Source organism: Bubalus kerabau, chromosome 17, assembly GCF_029407905.1.
Source record: "Bubalus kerabau isolate K-KA32 ecotype Philippines breed swamp buffalo chromosome 17, PCC_UOA_SB_1v2, whole genome shotgun sequence".
NCBI classification, from domain to species: Eukaryota; Metazoa; Chordata; class Mammalia; order Artiodactyla; family Bovidae; genus Bubalus; species Bubalus kerabau.
The window spans coordinates 61,914,365-61,938,669 of NC_073640.1; the positions used below are offsets into that span (position 1 = coordinate 61,914,365).

The 24,305-nt window shown below is 44.3% G+C and overlaps 1 protein-coding gene across 10 annotated transcripts in view; it reads left to right on the top strand.

The window, feature by feature from the left end:
* Positions 1-6,395: 6,395 nt before the first annotated feature.
* Positions 6,396-24,305, top strand: part of LOC129632398 (zinc finger protein 665-like) — a 37,190-nt gene continuing 19,280 nt past the window's right edge. For 2 of the 10 annotated variants that reach the window (XM_055553963.1, XM_055553973.1), the window contains exons 1-4: positions 7,433-7,893; positions 9,976-10,034; positions 20,650-20,728; positions 22,017-22,099. In XM_055553963.1, the coding sequence (XP_055409938.1) occupies positions 22,085-22,099 (15 nt within the window). In that variant the 5' untranslated portion in view covers positions 7,433-7,893; positions 9,976-10,034; positions 20,650-20,728; positions 22,017-22,084. Of the gene's footprint in view, positions 7,894-8,061; positions 8,773-9,975; positions 10,035-11,786; positions 11,869-20,649; positions 20,729-22,016; positions 22,100-24,305 lie in introns of those variants that run through there. The other 8 variants (XM_055553965.1, XM_055553967.1, XM_055553968.1 and 5 more) reach the window with 8 other exon arrangements.

Genomic DNA, 24,305 nt, shown 5'->3' on the forward strand with positions numbered 1-24,305 from the left:
AGCATATTTAAAAGCAGAGACATTACTTTGCCAACTAAGGTCCATCTAGTCAAGGCTATGGTTTTTCCAATGGTCATGTATGGATGTGAGAGTTGGACTGTGAAGAAAGCTGAGCGCGGAAGAATTGATGCTTTTGCAGAGTGGTGTTGAAGAAGACTCTTGCGAGTCCCTTGAACTGCAAGGAAATCCAGCCAGTCCATTCTGAAGGAGATCAGCCCTGGGATTTCTTTGGAAGGAATGATGCTAAAGCTGAGACTCCAGTACTTTGGCCACCTCATGCGAAGAGTTGACTCATTGGAAAAGACTCTCATGATGAGAGGGATTGGGGGCAGGGGGAGAAGGGGACGACAGAGGATGAGATGGCTGGATGGCATCAACTGACTGGATGGACGTGAGTCTGCGTGAACTCTGGGAGTTGGTGATGGACAGGGAGGCCTGGCGTGCTGCGATTCATGGGGTGGCAAAGAGTGGGACACGACTGAGCGACTGAACTGAACTGAACTGAGTGTAAACGTGCGGTGCGCGCTTAGCGGTCCAATCAGCCCTCACCACGCCCATATTTAGGGTCCCGCTGGTTCTGCGGAAGTAATATCCCAATACCCTTCCTCCGCCCCAAATAAACCCAGAGGCCGCGGTTGCAGATCGAGTATTCCTAATCGCTCTGAGGCTTGTCCTTGCCGTTTGCTTTTCGGCCGTCGGCCCCAGAGACGCCTTTCGGGATATTTTCCTGCTTAAAACTTAATCATTAGTACCTACGCCTGTGCCTTGTTAAGTCCCCGGGCGCGAGGGGGATTCGGGCACGCCCACCTCCACCGCCTCACCCTGTCGGCCCCTGGAGGTCGCGTGGACAGCCCCGCTCCCGGAGAAGCCGCGTCCTCTCCCCTGTCCTGCGATTCTGGAGAGCCCGCCCGGCCCGAGACCCCCCTCTCTCCCAGCCTCTCTGCCCTCGCATTTCCTCAGGCCGATCGTTCTGCCCCGCAGGCCTCCCTTCCTGGTCAGTTCCTTTTCCTCACCCCTGGGCTGGACGTGTGATACCCAGTGTTTTTCCGTCACGAGTCCGTCTGGTTGGAAAATGTGCTCTTTTGATAGGTGGGCATTCCATTTACTTATCATTTCTGTAGATACGTGGGCGAGGGGGATCAGAAGACGCAGTGACTGAGAGTGAAAGGCAAACTCAGAAGTGGAAAACAATGAGAGAACCGATGGGGTCGCCCAGGATGGCTGAGGCAGTTGCAAAGGGATGGTAAAATGAAATAGAGTTAGCCCTTAAAGTAGCGGGTGGGTGAAAGAATAACGGACAAAGGCATGGAGTCTCCAGGAATTGGAGACAAGGAGACAGGGGCCCTGCGTCTGCGGTAGGATGGCTGACAGGGGTGATCCTAGGAGAGAAACAAGGATAGGTGTTGACTAGAAGAGAAGAGAAGGAAGTAAGCCTAGACACCTGGAGTGCCCCAGAGTGGGAGTGTAACAGGGAGAGAAGGGGTGTGACAAGAAGGCAGAGAGGGAGCAGAGTTGGACAAAGAGACAGATGTATAGATATTTAGGACAATTAGAAGGGTGGGGGTGGGGGAGAAGAGCAGCAAGAGGACAAAGAAGTTGCAGAGTGGAGCAGGACAGGAGTGAGGGAAGAAATAGGAGGGCAGAAACAGCATCCCACCCGAGGGAATGGACACCAAAGGACTGTTCCACATAGTGAGGTCTTCCTGTTTTTGTGGTTGTGGCAAACGAAGGGGGGATGTTGATTCTAAGCCTTAAGCAGCCTGTTTTCCACTTGCAAGATCAACTTCTAAAAACTTACATTGTCTGAGGAAGAAGCTGGGAAGAGGAGGAAAAAAGGAAAGAAAACAGGAATGACTCTTTCTCAGGTAAAATCATATTCTCAGTTGATTCTCAGTCTGTTCTTCCTGAAATCCCTTCTTTGGACTTACTAGTCATGTCTGACTCTGAAGTATCCTTCCTGACACCCGTACATGCACACTCACCAGGGAACTTCCCTCAGGGCCTGTCGTCTCCACTTAGATCCCATCTCCCCATGACCCAGTGGCCTGGACCTTGTGTGGAGGGCACCATCCTGGGCAGGGCTTCACACCCACAGGTTTGAGAAGGGGTTTCAGTGCTGTTGGGCAGCAGGGATTGCCTCGGGTCCTTCTGGATGTGCAGTCTGCTCTCTGTCAATCAGGATTAAGAAGCTGTGCGTGGAAGTCAGGTATTAACATGCACTGCTGCTGCTAAGTCGCTTCAGTCGTGTCGGACTCTGTGCGACCCCATAGATGGCAGCCGCACCAGGCTCCCCTTTCTCTGGGATTCTCCAGGCAAGAATACTGGAGTGGGTTGCCATTTCCTTCTCCAATGCGTGAAAGTGAAAAGGGAAAGTGAAGTCGCTCAGTCGTGTGCGACTCTTAGCGACCCCATGGACCGCAGCCTACTAGACTCCTCCATGCATGGGATTTTCCAAGCAAGAGTACTGGAGTGGGGTGCCATCGCTGCACAGTACCTGGTAAAATCTGGAAGTAGACCTAAAAAGGGAAATTTGTTCTAAGGTAATTGAAGCTAAGTGAGCTAGTCACTGACTTCAAAATCTTGATTGGAAATGGGATGGAAAGTTCAGAATCAGGTATCAGTGATAGATGGTGTGCTAGTCCATCATCTGTTTGAAACTGTGACATGAATCTAAATCTCTGAGAGCTGGAAATTCACTTTCATTGCCTTCATTCTTCAGATTTTGTCGTTTCATTTTGTTCATTTCGTGGCTTGGCACAGAGATGTTTTTACTTTTGATGCAGGTGAGGTTTCCTCTTCCTTGTTTAACCCATAGATTCAGCATTTGTTATGGCAACTGTCTTTTTTCCACTGGGTTTTCTTAGCATCCTTTTCATTAAAATTTAAATATATGCAAATGGTTGTTTCTGAACATTCTCTTCTGTTCCTTTGGTGTATAAACCCGTGTTTATGCCAGTACTACACCATCTGGATTATATTGTGATATGGCTTGAAATTTTAAAAAGGGTAGCCTTCATCTTGCATCTTTGTACTTATTGAAGAGTATTTTTGCAGTTGTGGTCCCCTTGAGATTCTTTATGACTTCTGGCAAGTTTTTTCTATTTCTGCAAACATTTCTATTGTAAGTTTCATAATGAATTCATTAAATCTGTGGAGCACTTTGAGTAACTTGGAAATATAGAGTACTGAGATTTCCAGCCCATGACTACTAGATTTATTTGCTTATTTTGGATTTCTTTTAGAAATGGTTAAGTAGTTTTCAGTGTATATGTTTCACCTCCTTGGTGAATTATTCCTAAATATTTCATCCATTTTTTAATAGAATAGTAAATAAAATTGTTATGTGATTTTCTTTTAACATTGTTCATTGTGTACAGAAATGCAGCTGATTTGCATGTTGACTTTTGTATCCTGCAAGTTTGCTAAAATTGCTATTTGATGTGGCAGGGTTTTTTGTGTGTGTGTCTGTGTGGAATCTACAGTTTATACATAAAACATCTTGTCCTCTAGGGAAGAAGGTAACTTTCTAATTTTTCACTTTGGGAAGCTTTGATTTCTTTTTCTTGTCTAATTGCTCTGGTTAGGAGTTTTAGTCCTTTGTTGAACAGTGATGCAGAGTGCGCATCCTTGCCTTCTTCCCGATCTCAGAGGAAAAGTTTTCAGTCTTTCACCATTGAGAACATTGTTAGGTGTGCTCTTTTCATACATTATATATTTTAGTTTGAGATACTTGTTTTGAAAATGAAACAAAGCCCCGAAATGGACGGGAATGTATCAAAAGTGAGAACAGAGATGAGATTTCAGGGCAGAGAGGAAAGCACAACATTAATAGTGGTTGGAAACCTCTTCTTATGGTACATAGAGGTGATAGCTTTCGGTGAACAACGTCAGATTCATGATCTCCGAAGAAGATATAGCTTTGGGACCAGGGACCAGGCTTGATCACTCAAGAGCTTTTGTGTAGCAGGGTTTTATTAAAGTATGAAATGGGACAGAGAAAGCTTCTGACATAGACATCAGAAGGGGATGGAGAATGTGTCCCCCCCGCCCCCGTCACTAGTCTTAGCAAGGGAGCTATATACTTTCTCAATTGGTTATTACAGTAAGTCAAAAGAATGTCTCAATGTTGTAAAGGTCTTACCAGACCCATGCCCAGAATTTACATTTCAAGATGACAGGATTAATCAGAAGGTTCTCAAGAAGGAGAAACATGTCCTCAAGCAGGATACATTGTTGTTATGTTACTTTCAGTTCAGTTCAGTCGCTCAGTCGTGTCCGACTCTTTGCGACCCCATGAATTGCGGCACGCCAGGCCTCCCTGTCTATCACCAATTCCCGGAGTTCACTCAAACTCATGTCCATCGAGTTGGTAATGCCATCCAGCCATCTCATCCTCTGTCATCCCCTTCTCCTCCTGCCCCCAATCCCTCCCAGCTTCAGAGTCTTTTCCAATGAGTCAACTCTTCGCATGAGGTGGCCAAAGTATTGGAGTTTCAGCTTTAGCATCATTCCTTCCAAAGAACACCCAGGACTGATCTCCTTTAGAATGGACTGGTTGGATCTCCTTGCAGTCCAAGGGACTCTCAAGAGTCTTCTGCAACACCACAGTTCAAAAGCATCAATTCTTTGGCACTCAGCTTTCTTCACAGTCCAACTCTCACATCCATACATGACCACTGGAAAAACCATAGCCTTGACTAGATGGACCTTTGTTGGCAAAGTAATGTCTCTGCTTAATACAGAGTTTAAGCTGAGTTATTTTGTTGTGTAATCATCAGCTCTGGGCTTAAAGAACAAAGGTTGTCCTTTTCTCCTCCTTGAGAATTCCCGACCGCTCTCTATCCTCCTTGAGAGCCCCAGACCCCCTTCTCCTCCTCGGGTAACCCCCCCGAGGAGGGGGGTGTACTTATCAACCTACCTAGGAATTGACTCTCTCAGATCTTTGGCTGAAGAGAAGTTTGTTTATTAAACTCCCAGAGGAAGCTTAACCTTTCCCTGAGTTCTCAGCCTGTCCTTCAACATGTATCATGTATTCTTTCACCCGCCAGTGGTGCTGCAGCTCCATCGGACACAAAGGCAAGGTTTGTATCCACAACACTCGCCATCTCCCTGCTGTGAGCTGGTTGGTCTTGAGTGTGAGGAGCATGAGGTGGGCTGCCTTACTGGGCTGCCTTGTGCCCTCTTCTCTTTGTTGGCTTGGATCTATTGGCTACTCAATTCTTAGTCCACATAGATCAGAGCTGATGGCCCAAGCATCTAACCCCTGATCCGGTGCTGCCTTCATCACAGTTGTCATAGTTTGAAGATATAATCGGAAAATGGGAAAGTACTGGCTGCTCTTTAATTTTATCTGGCACCTCAGAACCTGTATGGAACTGTCTCAGTCCCTGTCTGCCTCTTGAGATCCCTCAGTCATTTCTGCTGTTTTCCTTGTGCTGCCATACATGTCAAGGTGTGTGGAATAGGTTGGTGGATTGGATCTTCTGTGCCTATTACTTAGGAAAACTGTAAGGACAGCAGTCCAACAAAGGGAAAATGTGGGAATCTTTCAGGCTTTTAGCTTGGCATCTCTGGGTGGACCAAATAGTCCCATCTCAAGGTCTTAGGATATGAGACCCCCACATGTCATAGTTTACTGCTCTTGTACTGGTCTGTCTAGTCTGGGAGTGTAGACTCTCCCTGACTTTGCTTTCTCCTTAGTTTGTATAATGTTTCCTTTTAAGTTTGATTTTCAAGTATGTGGCTCTAGGGTCTGAATTCATGTCCAGTTTCTTTGCCGTGGTAATCCGCCTGTGTTTAAGGGGCAGCTCCTCATGGACTCTCTGTGGTGTGGGTTTACTGGGTAAGAGAAAAATTTTTAAAGGAGAATACTTTCCCTTATAGGTTGTAATATTTCTGTGCTGCATACACAAGAATTACCACTTGAAGCTACTTAGTATAGTGGTCAGCGTGTTCTGTGATATGAGAAAGTATCTGAAGACCTTGACCTGTACATCTTTTTATGGCTTTGATTGATGTCAGAAAAGCCTGCGTGAAGGGCACTGTGATAGTGTTGTTCACGTGTACTATCACCATGCCCTCTGAGCCTCACCAAGAAGTGTAGGAACTTCTCCTGACAAGGGTATTGTCCAGGTTCACACCCTCATATTTGTGAGACTGTTGACTAAACTGTTGCTGATGCTGCATGCTTGTCACCTGGGTGCTATTGATCATTCTGCCTCCACACTTAATTTTGTAGCAACTTAATGACAGAGCTTATGTTGTGGAGTGATAATTTCAGTGATGAACCATCATTTTTTTTTTCAAGGCATAGCTACTTTTCTTTTTTAATATTTTTATGCATTATAAAAGATTTTCTTTTATTTTTGTCATTAAGTTTCTATTTTATGTTACTCTTTGTATTTTATTTGCAACATGTGGGATGGTTGGTTAAGAAAGCTCCCCCACCCCTATGGTCGAATTGGTGATCAGTACTTTTTAGAGTTCTTTATGTATTCTTGATGTTAAACTATTATTGAATATATGATTGGCAATTTTTTTGTATTATAGTGTACATGCTTTTTTCACTGCTGAGGATGGTTTACTGCACAATATTTGATAATTAGGATGTGTGCAATTTACCTCTTTTTATTTTGTTGGCGTGAGCTTTTGGTGTTGTATCTGATAAATCATTGGTGAATCCACTGTCAAGAATCATTTTTAGGTTATCTATACGAAATTATGGATGCTAGGCAAACTTATTGTGATAATCGTTTCACAGAATACTATCAGTTAATTTTTCTCTGTAGCTTAAACTTACACAATGATATTTGTCATTGTAAGAGTTGCTTATACAACCCCCTGTATGTCACTGTTTAAAGAGTTGGGTTTAGAAAGGGAAATAATTAAAACACGTTGGATAAAAGAAACAATAATGCAGTTTATAATCATTTAAAGTGTCTTGCTCTTAAAAGGCTGTGGTTAGTGACCCAAATGATCACATCCCTCAAGTCCTCCATCTCAGACACCCAGGTACTGATCCTGAGTTTGTTGAACTCAGCACTATACTGTTTGCTGTTTTGTAGGGTGTTAGTAGGGAATAGCCCATTTCTCCCCAGGCAGAGTTTTGTATTTGTAATAAAGAGACTAGTCCCATTCTTGTTTGTTAAAACTGCCCAAGTTCCCAGATCCCTGAATTGCTTCAGCCTCACTAGCAGGATCTGAGCACAACATGCTGTGAAAAACAGCTTTTTATTGAGAATAAACCCTTTTAGTCTTAAGAGGAAGTAGCTTGGCTTCCGACATACCTTGAAGTTGTTACCTGAGCAGTGTTGCAGAAGATAACTTAAAGCTGTCAAGGTAATAGGCCCCACCCCCCTCCGCGGCCCGCCCCTCCCACAAACTCTGCGCACAGCCGGTGCTCGCCCCGCCCCTGGTCGGAAGCCGCGGCTCTAAAACCAAAAGCCCTTTCACCCAGAGCCGGAAGTTGGAGAATGCGGAGCCGAGGTGCCCGAGCGGCGCCTAAGCTTCCTTCTAGAGTAAGTTTGCAGAGCTCGCCACCCCTCCAATCCCCACCTCCGCCCCCGCTCACTCGTCCTCTTGGTGTGGGAATTGCCAGCGACCTGAAAGCCCTGGTACCCAGTACGCGGCCCCGAATAAACGCTGCCGCTACCGTTGCGGACCAGTCATTTTTTCGTTTGGGTTTTAAGTGTTACTGAGGCGGTTTCGGCCCTCGGTCCGCGTAGACACCGCCTCTGGCGACATTTTCCTGCTTAAAACCCTTTTTTAACCTCTGGCCTCGCCAAATAAAGCCCTCTCTCGCGAGTTGGAGTCGCGCCCGCCGCGTCGTCTTCTCGACCGCTGGAGGCAGAGCCCAGATAGTCCGCGCGCCCTCTCCCAGGTCCCGGGATTCCGGTGAGTCCGCCCCGCTCCCTCTCAGCCCGTCTGCCCTCGCGTCTCCTGAGGCCGGTCCTTCTGCCCAGCAGCAGGCCCCTTTCCTGTCAGGCCGTCCCCTCACCCAGCATAGGGTAGGTGACCTGGGCCAGCCATGTGACAGCCAGTGCTGTTCCATGCCCAATTCAGCTCGGTCGGAAAAGGTGATCTTCCGGTCCGGGGGCGTCTCGTTCTGTGGCCCACTCAGTAAATTCAGGAGGCAGGAGGATCAGGAGACGCAGAGTCAGAAGGACTGAGAGAAATAACTGCAACTGAGGAGAAAAGCATCAGGGAGAACCAATAGGAAAACTGAGAATGGCTGCTGCTCCTGCTCCTGCTCCTGCTCCTGCTAAGTCGCTTCAGTCCTGTCGGATCCTATGCGACCCCATAGATGGCAGCTCACCAGGCTGCCCCGTCCCTTGGATTCTCCAGGCAAGATCACTGGAGTGGGTTGCCATTTCCTTCTCCAATGCATGAAAGTGAAAAGGGAAAGTGAAGTCGCTCAGTCCTGTCCGACTCTTAGCGACCCCATGGACTGTAGCCTACCAGGCTCCTCTGTCCATGGGATTTTCCAGGCAAGAGTACTGGAGTGGGTTGCCATTGCCTTCTCCGTGAGAATGGCTGAGGGATTTGCAAAGGGATAGTCAAGTCAAAGAGGTTAAGCCTTGAAAATAGCCAAGTGAGTAAAATAGAGAAGTATTAATAAGTTAGAAAGCCAGATCTCCAGGGATTGGAAAACAGCATAGGGAAAACTGCCCTGTATCAGTGATGGGAGCGGGGAGGCGAAGGGCGATGAGGGACGTCGGAGGTGGAGAGTCCCTAACTGGGTTTTGGCCGGGTTTGAGTCCAGGCCTCTTGGGTTAGAGTCCCGAGTTGTGTTTTCACCGGGTTGGAGTCCCGCCACAAGGGTTTGCGTCTCAATCTGAGGTGGTCGGTTTCATGGTGCTGGCAGAGAAAGAGGTAAGGAGCAGAGGAAGAAAGGGGCTGGAAGGAAGCATAGCCACATGGGCTGCCAGAGAGTGGGAGGAAGGGAGAGTCACAGCGAGAGAAGGGGAGTAATCTGGAGCGCAGAGAGGGAGCCGAAATGGGGGAAGAAAGAGGCAGACATAGGTATGGATTTTTGAAAAACTCAGGAAGGTTGGAGAGAGAGAGCATTTCGAGGGGGAACGAATTGCAGCAGCCTGGAACAGGACACGTGTGAAGGAGGAAATAGGACAGGAACAACAGGAGAGCAGAGGGGGAGAAAAAGAGACACCGAGACCCAGATGAAATAGGGAAATCGGTGAACAGAGGGATAAGCTCGATCCAGGTGTGGCCAGTTGTTTGGATACAGATGATTTTTTTAGTTATACAGAGGAGGCTGAGAATTTCAAAACTCCTGTCTATAAGGCTTGTGTCCTTTTTTATTACTTGTGGCAGAAGATGACTTTCATTTGCAAACCCTGTTGAGCCTGGGGCAGTGGCTTGATTCACTGAGTTGTGAGTGACCTCCTTCCCTTGTCCTATCATGAGATAAAGGTCAAGGAAGAAGAGACCTGGGGCAAGAAATGACTGACTCTAGAGTGTCACTCTGTGGTAGCTTTTTTTTTTTTTAATTAATTTTTTTGGCTGTGCTGTCTTCGGTTCTGTTTCCCGGGCTCAGGAGTTGTGGCTCCCATGTTCTAAAGCACAGGCTCAGTAGTTGTGCACAGGCTTAGTTGCTTGTACTTGTGGGATCTTCCTGAACCAGGGATAGAACCCATGTCCCCTGCATTGTCAGGCAGATTCTTATCCACTGTGGCATTATTGGATAGTGTTTTTAAGGGGACACTTTTTTTTTTAAAACGGATTCACATTTTCTCCTTTCTTTATGTATGGTGCTTTTTGTATCTTAGAATAGGTCTTAATTCATTCTGTTTCTGTAATCATTTTTAACTTCAGAAATAAGCTTTTTTGGTTTCCAGTATTCTACTTGTATCATCCTTTTCTAAATATGATTATTCTCCACATTTTTTTAAACTTTGACACCAGATTTTTAGATTAAAAATATTTCACGTTTTTTTTTTTTTTTCAAAATTTTTTCAGATTCATTCCTTGCCTGAGTGCTTTCTTCCCCTCATCTCATACATTTGAAATTTTCTTTGGTAAGTAGTAAATCATCTTAGACAATTTTGTGCCATACTTAGCAAAAATGTCACCTCGTTTATCAGTTCTAATGAGGTAGATGAACCTAGAGCCTATTATACAGAGTGAAATAAGTCAGAAAGAGAAAGAGAAATACTGTATATTAATGCATATATATGGAATTTAGAAAGATGGTACCAGTGATCCTACATGCAGGGCAACAAAGGGAGACACAGATGTAAAGAACAGACTTTTGGACTCAGTGGGAGAAGGTGAGGGTGGGATGATTTGAGAGAATAGCATTGAAACATGTAAATTACCATATGTAAGATAGAATGATCAGTGCAAGTTCGATGCACGAAGCAGGGCACCCAAAGCCAGTGCTCTGGAACTACCCAGAGAGATCTGGTGAGGAGGGAGGTGGAAGAGGGTTCAGAATGGGGGAGGGGGGGGGGCTGCTGCTGCTGCTGTTAAGTCGTGTCAGTCGTGTCCGACTCTGTGCGCCCCCTTAGACAGCAGCCCAACCGGCTCCTCTGACCCTGGGGTTCTCCAGGCAAGAATACTGGAGTGGGTTGCCGTTTCCTTCTCCAATGCATGAACGTGAAAAGGGAAAGTGAAGTTGCTCAGTCGTGTCCGACTCTTAGACTCTTAGCGACCCCGTGGACTGCAGCCTACCAGGCTCCACCATCCATGGGATTTTCCAGGCAAGAGTACTGGAGTGGGTGTCATTATAGTCAGTAGCAGTCTGTAAATGAAGGAAAGGAATGTTTTAAAACTCAGAATGGCACCAGGCCCCTGGTCCATAAGATGCATTTTGGGATAATCTTGGCACCAGATGATTCATCCCAGGCCATAAAATGATTAACTTGAATCTTGTAGAAAGGCAGATTACCATACAAATAGTTTTGTTTACATAGATTAGGGGAACAGTATCTGAGTACAACATACTGGTTTGTGAAGTAGGTTCTGAGCCATTAGGCAGAACCAACTTGAAGACAGAGTCTGGAGTAAATGCATAGTCCATTAACATAGTTTAAGACAAACATTTCCATAAGAAAAATGCATTGGTTAACTCAAGGTTTGAGAATAGTTAACTTCAGGTGAAACCAGGTATCATTATGGCAACACAGTATTTTAAAAGAAACCTCCTTTTAAATTTGTATAGAGAAGGAAAAAAATATCGCTAGTTTGTTTCCTCCTGCCACTTAAGAGAGATAAAAATGTCTGACACTTGCAGCCTATTTCCTCCATTTGGAGACCCCTGGCCTTCCTGCCTGTTACCGTCTCATTGCCCCCTTTTCTTTTAGAAGAATTATGTTGCCTAGGGAAAAGGGGCATCATTCTCGTTCCATAACTGCTTTCAAGCTGACAAGGGGTGTTGTCCCTAAATTGGTGAGGCAACATATTCTCCTAACCCTCATACCGAAGATGTCTGATCCAGGGGCCCCAAATAGTAGTTGGAAGAAGCTGCAGCAGTAGCAGGAGTTTGAGCAACTATTGCAGGAAGGGGGACCCCTGCCAGGGCCCGAAACTGGGCTCTTGTCTAACACTCGGAAATGAATTGTCCGAGGAGACACGTGTGCTGACAAAGCAAGAGATTTTATTGGGAAAGGGCACCTGCATGGAGAACAGTAGGGAAAGGGAACCCAGGAGAACTGCTCTGCCACGTGGCTCACAGTCTCGGGTTTTATGGTGATGAGATTAGTTTCCGGGTGGTCTTTAGCCAACCATTCTAATTCGGAGTCTTTCCTGGTGGCGCACACATCGCTAAGCCAAGATGAATGCCAGCGAGAGGGATTCTGGGAAGTGGACAGACACCCCATGTCTCCTTTCGACCTTTCCCGAACTCTTCAGGTTGGTGTGGCTCATTAGTTCCGTATTCCTTATCAGGATCTCCTGTCATAAAACAACTCATGCAAATGGTTACTATGGTGCCTGGCCAGGGTGGGCGACTTCAATCAGTGTGCTTCCCCTAACACAACCATTTGTCACTTAAAAGCTTTCATGCAACTAGAAACAAATCCAGTTACACAGTTACAGATGCAGGGAGCAAACAGCAAAAACAAAACAATCAGAATTATTGTAAGTAAGATAGTTTTCCACCATGGGGCACTAGTTAACATCTCCCAAAATGAGGCAATTGAGGCTTCAGGAATATCCATAGCCCCAGTCATCTTGTTCATGTGTTTAGTAAAATGAGTAACATTAGTGCTCATATCAGGTGTATATGTACAGCATTGGGTATGAATAATGGCACAAGTTCCTCCTTGCGCAGCTGTCAGAATATCTAAAGCCAATCTGTTTTGTAAAACCACCTTTCCAATTAGTGCTTATTCAGCATTAAGAGCTGAAATAGCTTTTTGAGAATCTTGTAATGCCTGTTGAGTAAAATTAGTCAAAGCATCCACTCGTAGCATAACATCTGTAGTTCCCAAAGAGGGAACGAAGACTTCAGCCAAATAATCGTACCAGTGAAATACAGACCTTGCTCACCGAGTTTTAAGGTGGTGTAAATTAGCAGGCTTTTCTGGAAGCTCTGAAAACATAAAGCCGTGAGTAAAGGCTAGACCCAGGGTGCATCTCCCTATCCAACCAAGGGGAAGCCATGGCCATAGGTGAGAGCCGCATATCCAATAGGTCCCGTTTGGAGCAAGCCAGCTGACAGATATCTAGTCCCAATTAGTGCCTGGCCAGACAAGGGAGGACCTGAATTGGGGTTGGAAAACATGGGAATGATTACGTTGCATATTTCCTGAGGCAAAAATCCCAATTGTTTCCAATCATTGTAATTAAGTTGTTGGCTAACTTTTGGGGATGGCTCTCTTTGTTCCCAGCATATAGGGGCAGTAGATACTAGATGTCCTTTTTCAGGAGTTAGCCGTATAACATCCCATATTTGATAAACGTCAGGTAAAAAACCATTAGATCCAGACGTATTTGCCTTATGTGTAGCACAATAGTCATTAAACTGAGACAATGTATAATCAAAATTAAGTCACGTTATGTCCATAGTTAAAGTACAAAGTGTTGCACCAGTCCATTTTAGGGTTGGTAGATGTCATCAGATGAAGAAGGGGCATCACATACGATTGTTGTCAAAGGTATATGTTTTGATAATGTCATTAGCTTTTTCAACCTTTCCTGAAGATTGGGGTCTCCCAATCTTTATCAGTGTAAGTGATATTCTATTTCTAGAGCTTTAGATACCCCCTGAGTTACAGCAGCTTTAAATGTGGAGCCATTGTCACTCTGAAGGCTCCGTGACAGCCCAAACCTGGGGATAATTTCATGGAGTAAAATCTTTATACCCTCCTTAGCCTGCTTACTACAACAGGGAAAAGCTTCAATCCATCCAGTAAAAGTATCTACCCAAACTTGTAAGCAAGAATATCAATTAGCTTTTGGCATATGAGTAAAATCAATTTCCCAGGCCTCTCCAGGATACTTTCCACTTCGTTGTAATCCACCTATTGCTAGGTTCTCAGTCTTTGGGTTATTTTTCTGACAAACCTCACACCTTTTGATAATATTCTTTAACGTTTTCATTACGTTTTTACCTTCAAACAAACAAGAAGCCATTTGGTAAGTACTCTCTGCACCCAAATGAAAACTCTGGTGTAAACCCATAAGAATTTTCCATAGAGCATTTTCAGGAATTATTAATCATCCATCTTCGGACTGTAACCATCCATTATCTGTAATCTTAGTTCCTCTTTTCTCATATCTTTCTAATTCTTCCTCAGTATATTGTGTTTTTTCCTGTTCCACAGGACCTGTCCAGATCAAAGGCCTCTGCAGTGAAGGGGTTTCATAAAGTGCTGCTTTTCTGGCTTGACAGTCAGCCAGCTGATCACCTTCAGCTGCTTTATCCCTGCTGTGCCCTTTGCAATGCATAACAGTTTCTTCTTTAGGACAATATATAGCAGTTAAAAGTCTCTCGATCTCTCTGAAATGCTTAATAGGTTCTCCTGTTGCTGTTTTAAACTGTCTTTCTTTCCGTATTGCAGCATGAGCATGTAAAGTCAAATAAGCATACTTAGAATCTGTGTAGATATTTACCCGCTGCCCTTTGCTTAACTCTAGAGCTCGGGTCAGAGCCACAAGCTCCGCTAACTGAGCACTGGTTCCCTGGGGGAGAGATTTTCTTTCTGAAACCTGTTCAGCAGTCACCGTGGCGTAACCTGCTTTATGCTTTCCATCCCAAACAAAAGAACTGCCATCTGTAAATATTTCCATGTCAGGATTGTCTAATGCGGTATCCCTTATATCCTCCCAACCTGCGTAGTTTAAAGTTCGGAACTGGGAACAATCGTGATCAGGTGTTTCATTTTCCTTCTCAGGAAGGAACGTGGCAGGATTTCAGTTTCCACAAACTTTAAGCTTAGTTACTGGTCCTTCTAACAACAGTGACTGATATTTAAGAAGTCTACTGTCTGTCATCCAAATATTAACCTTAGAATTTAAGATTCCACTCACTTTATCAGAAGTCAGTACAGTAAGATTTCATCCATTAATTATTTTTAAAGCTTCAGGTGCTAATAAAGCCGCTGCCCCAATTACTCTTAGGCAGTGGGCCCAAGCACATGAAATTACATCTGATTTTCTGCTTAGATATGCGGTAGGTTGCTGGTGAAGCCCTCAGGCTTGTGTCAAAATTCCCAAGGCCATACCTTTTCTTTCAGTGACAAATTAAATCCTGACCCTGTAGCAAGCTGAAAGCAGGAGCTTGCAGGAGGGCAGTCTGAAGAACCTTAAAAGCCTTTTGAGTATCTGGAGACCAAACAGTTTGTCTGTTGGGGCCTGCTGAGTTTCAGCTATAAGTTTATGTAAAGTCTGGGCAAGTTCCCCATAACCCAGAATCCAAATATGACAATAGCCTGTGATTCCCAGAAATCTTCTCAATTGTCTTAAAGTCATAGGTAGGGGATGATTTAGTATGGATTTAATTTTCTTAGGGCCTATGGTCCTAGTCCCTTCTGATATGATTAGGCCCAGATATCTAACAGATTGTTGACAAAGCTGAGCCTTTTCTCTTGATGCCTTATAACTGCAGCCTGCCGGAAAGTTTAAGAAATCTTCTAAGGCTCCTGAACAAGCTTCCTCTGTCTCAGCACAGAGCAAAATATCATCTACATATTGTAACACCACCACTTCAGAGCTATTAAAGTTTTGTAGATCCCTTGACAAACTTTGTCCAAATAAGTGAGGACTGTCACGAAATCCCTGGGTCAAAACTGTCCAGGTTAACTGAGAAGCTGGGTGCATAGGGTCTTCAAAGGCAAATAGAAATTTGCTTTCTTCCGCCAAAGGCACAGAATAGAAAGCATCTTTCAAATCAATTACTGAGAAATATTTGGCTCGTTCAGGAATTTCAGACAATAGAATATAAGGATTAGGCACCACGGGGTGTAAAGGAATTACAGCCTCATTTATTATTCGTAAATCTTGAACTAGTCTCCATTTACCATTTGATTTCTTTATACCCAAAATAGGAGTGTTGCATGGACTGTTACAGGGAACTAATAGTCCCTGCTCCTTTAAATTTTCGATGATGGGTTTTAACCCTTCCTTAACCTCAGGTTTCAGTGGATACTGCTTCTTATGTAGAAATAAGTGTGGGTCTTTGAGCTTGACAACTATAGGAATAGCATTTTGTGCTTGACCCACAGATTTTCCATCAGCCCATACTCTAGGATTTATATTTTGTTCAACTAAAGGGAAAGGGAGGGCTCCATATTTATGAAAACAGAGGCATCAACCTTGTTCAGTATATTCCTCCCCAAAAGGGGTGAGGGAGACTCTGGCACAATCAGAAACTCGTGTGAAAATAGCACAGAATCTCAGTTACAACATAAAGAATAACTGAAATAATACCCTTTGGCTTGTCCAGACAGTCCCATTACGGAAGTGGTTCGGGAAGGAAGTGGGCCAGGGGCTTCAGTAAGCACAGAGTAAATTGCCCAGTATCTAAATGGAAATCGACGGATTGGCCCCCAACAGTTATTAATACCCAGGGTTCCTCAGGTGTAATTAGGACAGGAGCTTGTGTGGGACCCCTGGGCACCTTCAATCCTGATTGTCTTGAGTGTCTGACCCCAGGTGTCATTATGACAACACAGTATTTTAAGTGAAACCTCCTTTTAAATTTGTACAGAGAAGGAAAAAAATATCGGTAGTTTGTTTCCTCCTGCTGCTTAAAAGAGTTAAAAATGTCTGACACTTGCAGCCTATTTCCTCCCTTTGGAGACCCACTGGCCTTCCTGCCTGTTACCCTCTCAACATCGTGTAATAAAATAGATATATTTTCAACTGTGGTTTTACCAAAGACATGAATTGTGTGTATGTGTTTATGTGTGCACACACAAATGGATATTTCTGGTCTCAGCTCTTTACCAGAGAATAACGGAGGTATGACATTAGATCTTGTGAAATTAAAGGCATTTCTTTGAGAAAAGGGAAAATAAAAGAACATTTAACATGATAAAACCAACAAAATAAAATGCTTCGTTCTTTCCTTTCAAAAAAAGAAAAAAAACACCTAGTTATCTGGTTAGTCCAATGGTCTGTTTTCTCCATTTTCTATGATCAGTGAAAAAAAGTGAGCTATGCGGTGATATGAAGATGTTTCCCTCAGGTCCCTTTTTGACTTTTCTGTGCAAATAAGGAAGGATGGGCTGGATTGACCTGGAACCTCCAACAGAGCCTCTCTATTCATAATGAAAAAGATTGCTCAGCTCCTGTTTCTTAGCTGACTGCTTACACTGATTTTTTTGTACCAGTGGATATATATTTGCAATTCTGTATTTTTAAAATATTTTACTGCAGTCTTATAATAAAGAATTACCTGCTTGGTATCACTTTGACCCAATCTTGAAAGAAAAGTTTCTTTTGCTCAGATACATGACAGATGTTCCTGGTCTTAAATGGGATGGACAATAAGGACAAACTTGGCCCCCTTGCCCTTCAGCCTCCCATTTCATTATTCAGTTATACCCGGTTCTCTTCACTCAGCTCAGACCTTCTCATAAACAGCTTCTCTCTGGGCCTGAGGGAGCCCACTTGTAACATGGAGATGAAAGACTAGACCGGAAACTCTGAGCGTGAGCAACACTGACCCCTGAAATGATTAGCCAAATTGGCTGTGTGTCTGTGTGTGGCAGTTCTGGTTTGGAGGGAGATTCTGGTGGTAATTAGAATTTTAAATAGATCGCAGTCCTCCCTGAATGAAAAACGAAAAGGAAAACTGTAGGATGGGGCAGGATCACAGGCTCAGAATTAGATGACTTCTATGAATAAGGCTAAATGTGAAGGGAGTTTTTTTTTGTTTTACGTCCTGATGTTCAGACCTCCACTGGCTTTCATGTGTTCTTGGACAAAAGCTTGACTCCTCGCTGTGGCTCCACAGCCCTCTGTCAAGCTCAGGGCCCTGTCAGTGTCTCCAGCCTCATCCTGGGAGGTGACCCTTTGCTCATGGTTCAGCCTGTCCTGGTCTCATTTACCTTTTCTCTGTTTCCAAATACCAAAACCATTTCTGTCTGACTTTGTAGTTCCTTTTCTCACCTTCAGGTCACCCTGGCTCAGGCCCTTTGTCCCCCTTCAAGTCTAGGCTCAGAGAGGTCTCCCCATCCCCTCCTAACAGTCTCTCTCATGTTACCCAGGTTTATTGCCTCTGTATCAGTTGCCCTCAGCAGAAATTACTGCCCTTCTTCAAGGGTTATTTTGAGTCCTTCCTGGTTCCCCTCTTTTTAGGGCTCATAGTGTTCCTCTTCTTCCCAGCATGGCTGCAGTACCTGTTACTCTATGGTGTACTTTATCCCTGTTACTCTATGGTGCCTGCCTGCTAAAAGAGCCAACAGAAGCCACTGGAAATGTCTTTAGATGACAGGACTATGGGTTGGGCTGAATAATCCTCAGGGAAGACCAAGAGAACAGGGCAGGTGATGAAGATGTTTCCCATGTTCTGGACATTTCAGCTGTAATTGATCTTTACCCCATGTGACTACTTAATTACTCAAAAGATGAGCCAAGAAATATAGGAAGTCCTGAAAAGCCCTACAGAGCTGGTGTCCTCAAGCAGTGGGCTAAGATGTCCCCATGTTTAGTCTGCTGGGTTTAGTCCTCTGCAGCCCCCAGATCTAAGCTCTGTCCATCCAGGACCAGTCACCATCGTGGACAGCAGCTTTGCTTTCTAGGAGTTCATGTGCTCAGTGTCAGCGACTGTAATTTCAGTGTGCTGAGGATGAGCAGAAATCCAAAACCTAATGGGGCAGGAAGGAGACGCTGCCCCCCGCACACCCCAAGAGCTAGAATATCTTCCAAGTAGGTGTGGGTGGAGAAAACAGGAGATAGTGAGACCTGGAGACCCTTGCTTTGAGACTTCATCATCTTAAATGCCTTTGTACCTGGACTCCATAGTGTCCCCAGGTGGTGGCAGACTTTCCCAGGAGGGCCAGTCTCTTGGTTTCCATACTGCACGTGCAGTGTCCTTTGGGTGGTAGCTCGTGGGCACTCCTCTTATGATCCCCTTTGCCAAGAAACCCCAGTGCACTTTAGTCTTGCTTAGTCCAGTCATGCAGGGAGGAGAGGTAGACAAATGGGGAAAGCGGAGGGAGCCTGGTGGGGTCTGCAGGAGGCTTGTGGCAGTACTTGGGGGCATCAGGGTGAGCCCAGTGAATGGAGCGTGCGCCCATCCCAAGTGTAGTTGCAGGGGCAAGGCGGGTGTGGATCTTTTGGAAAAGAATGTCTCAGTTCAGACTGGAGAACCTGGGATCGGGTGTGTTGGAGAGCCCGCATAGAATGGTTTGAGGTTCCAATGTCTTGGCTCGTGTTTCCGGGACAGCAGTGCTGAGGCTGACACTTGCCTGCAGAGGTTGGATTTGACAATTTGTGACCACACGTGAGCAGCAATGAAGGACGTGGAATTCAGCCAGGAGAAGTCTTTTCCACTGTTAGAACTGTGGCCTGGGCTGAGCCCACAGGCACCTGTGGTTGCAGGAGGATGGAAGCCTTGGGCTTGAGGGGCTGGTTCTAGCAGGTGCCCCCAGCATCCACTCCACGCCCTGGGTTTTGTTGGCTCTTTTAGCAGGCGGGCACCATAGAGTAACAGGGAACATCTCAGGTCATTTTTTGCATCATCTTTGGTATCATTGTGTACTTGGGGTTGCTGGTGAAGAAAGGTTCATGTGCATTTGGGAAGATACCAAGAGAATCTGGAGTGTTTCCTTGGAAGATGCTGAGGTCTCAGTGGGCCATGTGCATCATTGGAATGATCCGTCTTTTTCATAGTCTTTGGAGATTTCGATGTTTGACCTGGATCACTCACTGTAAATGAAAATATGGTGTCTTGTGTCTGTGGATCCTTGGGTGTCCTCTTTTGTATTTTGCCTCATGCATGAGTTATCAGGGCTTGGAATGCTTTGTGTTTGTATAAGAGGGTTCAAGGCTCATTGTGGGCTCTGTGGACACTCTCTTGGACACCATGAAAGTCTGTAAGTTTGTTTGAGTCCCGCTGGGAAAATAGGAGTACTAAGGTTAAGATCACAGAATGCGTGTTATAAGATGGTCCTGCTCGATAGGGATCTCTGGGCCCAACCTGAGAAGAGTCATAAAGTCCTATGACGTAGGGGAGGATGGCTCCAAAAAATCAGAGGGCAGTGATGCCACAGTGATCTGCAGCCTGGAGGCTTGTCCTCTAGAAGATGCAGCTGCAACTGTCTTGCTGCCAGGCTGCGTTCTCTGTTATCCACTCCTGTCCCTCCCCAAATAAGCACACATACAGGGACAGTACAGAAAACACGGAATCTTAACTGCACGGTGGTGGTAATGTAAATGGTACTGCTATCTTGGAAAATGGAAGTTCCTTAACAAATTAATATAGAACAGGCCTACAGTCTGTCAAAGCCATTTCTGACAGATATCCAAAGGAAAAGCAATCAGTTTTTCAGGGATATGTCCACAGTCCCATGAGTGTGACTGGATTTGCAGTAGCCAAGGCGTAGACACAGCCCAGATGTCTCTTGACAAAAGAATAGGTAACAAAAGTGTGGTATAGAAATATTTATTATATGCTGTATACTCATGAACTATTTTTTCTCTATATATAAATATAAAAATCAAGGATCCTGCATTTATGCCAGAATGAATGAACCTAGAGAACATTATGCCAAGTTAAATAAGCCTGACAAAGGAGGACAGACAGTATGTGGAAACTAGAATTGTCAAACTCATAGAGCCATCGAGTAATAAGGCTGTTACCAGGAGCTGGATGAACGGGAAATGGGGCACTGGTAGTCAAAGAGTAGAGATTTTCAGTTGTAAAATAAGTAAGTTCTGGGGATCTGAGGTACTGCATGCTTTCCTGTAGTGTTTCTATATCCTTGAAATTCGCCCAGAGAGAAATAATACAGTGTACTCATAGGTGGACATGTAACTTACTCAAGTATATTAATTATTCAGTGTATGAGTCTATCACATGATCAATTTGTACACAGTACATTCATACCATTTTTGTTCGTTACACCTTAGTAAGGCTGGGAAAGGAAAAGAGAGTTGGGGGGGGTGCTTTTCTCCTCTGAATGGTGCTCAGTCCAGGCTTCACTTTTCATTGATGATGCATTTTGCATACACATGTCCCAGAATCCAGCTCCAGCAGCCAGGGAATCAGCCTGAAGAGATGAGTGGTGTCGGCGGAGAATGATGCAGCCTCTGACTCAAGGTACGGGACTGCATGTTTATTTCAAGCTTCAGGTTCTCTTTTATACTTTGACAAAAGCATTAGGTCAGAAGTTTGGCATTTTCAGTTTCCCCTCACCCAGATTTATTGTCTCCATAAAACATTGTTGCCCTTCAAACAGAGTTTCTGCTTCATTGATTCTCTCAGAATCCTGTTTACTTTAACTCATGATTACATTGTAACTCATGCTTATGTCTGGGCTGCATACCACATTCCTCAGTTTATTTCTTATCTTTCTAAATCCCATTTGCCCCTAGCATCCTAAACTCACTATCTCTTAAAACGGCTTCTAGCTATTAATATATCTGAAATTCCTAATCTCTATAAGCTATAGTAAAATATGCTAGCACTACAACATTCCTTAAATTTTTAACTTCTAACTATTCTTAATTATTCCTAAACCCTAAATTCAGCAAACTTCCTTTGCCATAAACATTTCCCTCACAAATAGATCTCAGATGACAATCCTTCCCATGGCCTCAAGCTGCAGCCTACATGCTCATCCTGGAACACTCTTTGTAAAGATCCTTGAACAAATGTCAATGGTTAACTTTATGGATTATTCTCTGGGCACAACTGCAGAAGGCTTTGTGCCTTCTCATGCTCCTCTCAAGGACAATAAGCAACTTAACATTCTTTTCAGTCAACTCATCCGAGGAAATGAAAGAACATGTCAGAATCACAAGACCTAACTCCTTCATCCCGGATCCATGCCTGGGGGACAAGGAGAGGGGGTTGGGGCCTTACCTCCATTTTTTCTGTAATGCCTAATGCGGCTCCTGACACACATGTTTTGTACCCTCTGACCAGAGATTCCCCTTCAGGTAGTTTGTGTTGGTCCACAGCTCAAGAATGTTTAAGATGCCCCAGTTGATTCCAGTCTGGATCCCTCACTGAGCATCAGGACTCTGAGTCCTCCCAGTCCTGAGGGCTGAGATCTGGGCTGAGGAGGGGATGCTCTGTTCTGAGTGGGGATGGATCAGGGCCTGCTGTGTGACCTGAAGGAGATTGCCTGGTCAGCGGAGGTGCCTCCTGCTGCTGTGTACATGAGGCCTCACCAGGAGGGGAGTGTGATCTGAGGCAAAGTGTGGGAAAGTCCCATGGTGGTCTCTCTGCGGGAGTTGACTATCCTGAGTCCCTCCTGAGACAGTGGCCACAGGGGACTGTCTGTTCCTCGTGGTGAGGGCTTTGCTGTGTGTGTGGTTGGGGCTCAGGAAGGGGATGTGTTGACTCTAAGCATTAAACAGCATGTTTTCAACTTTAATGATAGACCTCTGAAGACTCGTGTTGCCTGAGGAAGCCCTGAAGTTAAGGAAGAGGAAAGAAAAGGAGTGAGGCATGGCTTTTTCTCAGGTAAGGTCATATTTAGTCTGTCCTTCCTGAAATGCCCTTCTCTGGACTCGCTAATCGTGTCTGACTCTGGAGTGTCCTGTGTGCCTCCTGTACACGCACACTAACCCGGGGCCTTCACTCAGGCCCTGTCGTCTCCACTTAGATCCCATCTCCCCATGACCTGGTGACCTGGCCCTTGTGAGGAGGCTCCCCTGGGCACCATCCTGGGCAGGGCTTCTCACCCACAGGTTGGGGATGGGGTCTCAGTGCTCTTGGGCAGCAGGGATTGCTTAGGGCCTATCTGGATGCACTGTCTGCTGTCAACCAGGGTAAGGAAACTGCATGTGGAAGTCAGGTGTTAGTATGCACAATAGCTGGTCAAATCTGGGAATCAGATCAATTGAACCTGTCCTTTCCTTTTTGTGTATCTTGACATCCTTGTGAATATACCTTACATATACACAAAGAAGTATGTCTGAGTACTGTGTTCTGTTCAGTGGGTTTATTTGTCTGTTTTTATACCAGTACCACATCACCTTGATTACCTTGTAATGGTTGTTGAAATAGAAAGACCTCCATCTTCCTTCTTCAAGAGTTTTGCTGTTTGCTCTTTGAATAGTTCTGTGACTTTCACCATGTTTTATTCTGCTTCTACAAAGATTGTCATGGCAGTTTTAATGAGTTAATTGGTTGATTGATCCTTTGGTGGTTATTAAAGAACCTTTTTTGATATAGCATGTTTCTTTTGTAATCTTTATGATTTTTACTGATGAAACTTTGTCATGTTGGAAAGAAGATAAGTTTACTTCTTTTTCAATTTGGGGACCTTTGATTTCTTTTTCTCATCTAATTGTTCTAAGGGTTTCAGTGCTTTGTTGAACTGTAGTGCAGAGTGTGCATCCTTTCCTTCTTCTTGACCTCAGAGGAAAAGCTTTCATTCTTTCCCCATTGTTGTGCTCTTTTCATAATGGCATTTATTATGTTGATGTTGGTATAATTTATTGTTTGTAGTTTGTTGAGTGTTCCACCTTGAAAGGTTGTCAAATTTTTGTCGAATGGTTTTTCCTGCATCGAGATGATCCTGTTTTTTTTTCCCCTTTAATCTATTAATGTAGTGTGTCATATTAATTGATTTTTGCATGTTGACTTCTCCTTGCCTTATATGAATAAAATCCGTTTGGTTATGGTGTCAGATCTTTTTATTTATGTACTTAAATTATTTTAATTGAAGGATAATTGCTTTACAGAAGTTGTTGTTTTCTGCCAAATACCAGCATGAATCAGCCATAGGTATACATATGTGCCCTCCCTCCCATCTTCCTCCCTATCCCACCCCTGTAGGTTGTTAAAGAGCCCCTGTTTGAGTTCCCTGAGTCAGTCAGCAAATTCACATTGGCTCTCTACTTTATATATGGTAATGTAAGTTTCCATGTTACTCTCTCCATACATCTCACCCTCTCCTTCCTCCCCTCCTGCTCCGTCTGTTCTCTGTGTCTGTTTCTCCAGATCTTTTAAATATGTGTTGAAATTGGTTTGTAAGTATTTTAATTTTGCATCAGTATTCGTCAGGGGTATTGGTTTCTAGTTTTCCTTTCTTGTGTCTTTGGGAAATCATCAAACTTTTAGAATCGTGCGTGCTCCATAGAATTAGCAGGATTAGTGGTAATTCTTTTGTAAATGTTTGGGAGAATTTGGTCCTGTATTTTTCTTAGAGGTTTCTGACTACTTTTTAAATCTGTCTAGTTATAATGGGCTTCCCTGGTGACTCAAATCATAAAGAATCTACCTGCAGTGCGGGAGACCCAGGTTCTATCCCTGGGTCGGAAGATTCCCTGGAGAAAGTAGCGGCTCTCTAGTCCAGTATTCTTGTCTGGAGAAATTCCATGGACAGAGAGCAGCCTTGTGGGTTACAGTCCATGAGGTCACAAAGAGTCAGACACGACTGAGTGGCTAACACTTTCACTTTCAACACTACTCACTTTTTTTATTTCTTAATAAGTAAAATAGTTTGTATGTTTCTGAGAATTTGCCAGTATCTCCTATATTCTGTCATTATAGGCATTATTGGTCATAGTACTTCCTTATCTTTAGAAACTTTCTTTGACCTCAGTTTTAATCATTCCTGTTTCATATCTGTTTTTAGTTATTTGAATCTTTTTTTCTCTTTTCCTTAGTCTAGGTGGGAGTTTTCCTATACAGTTTTTTCAAAACATCAACTCTTGGTTCG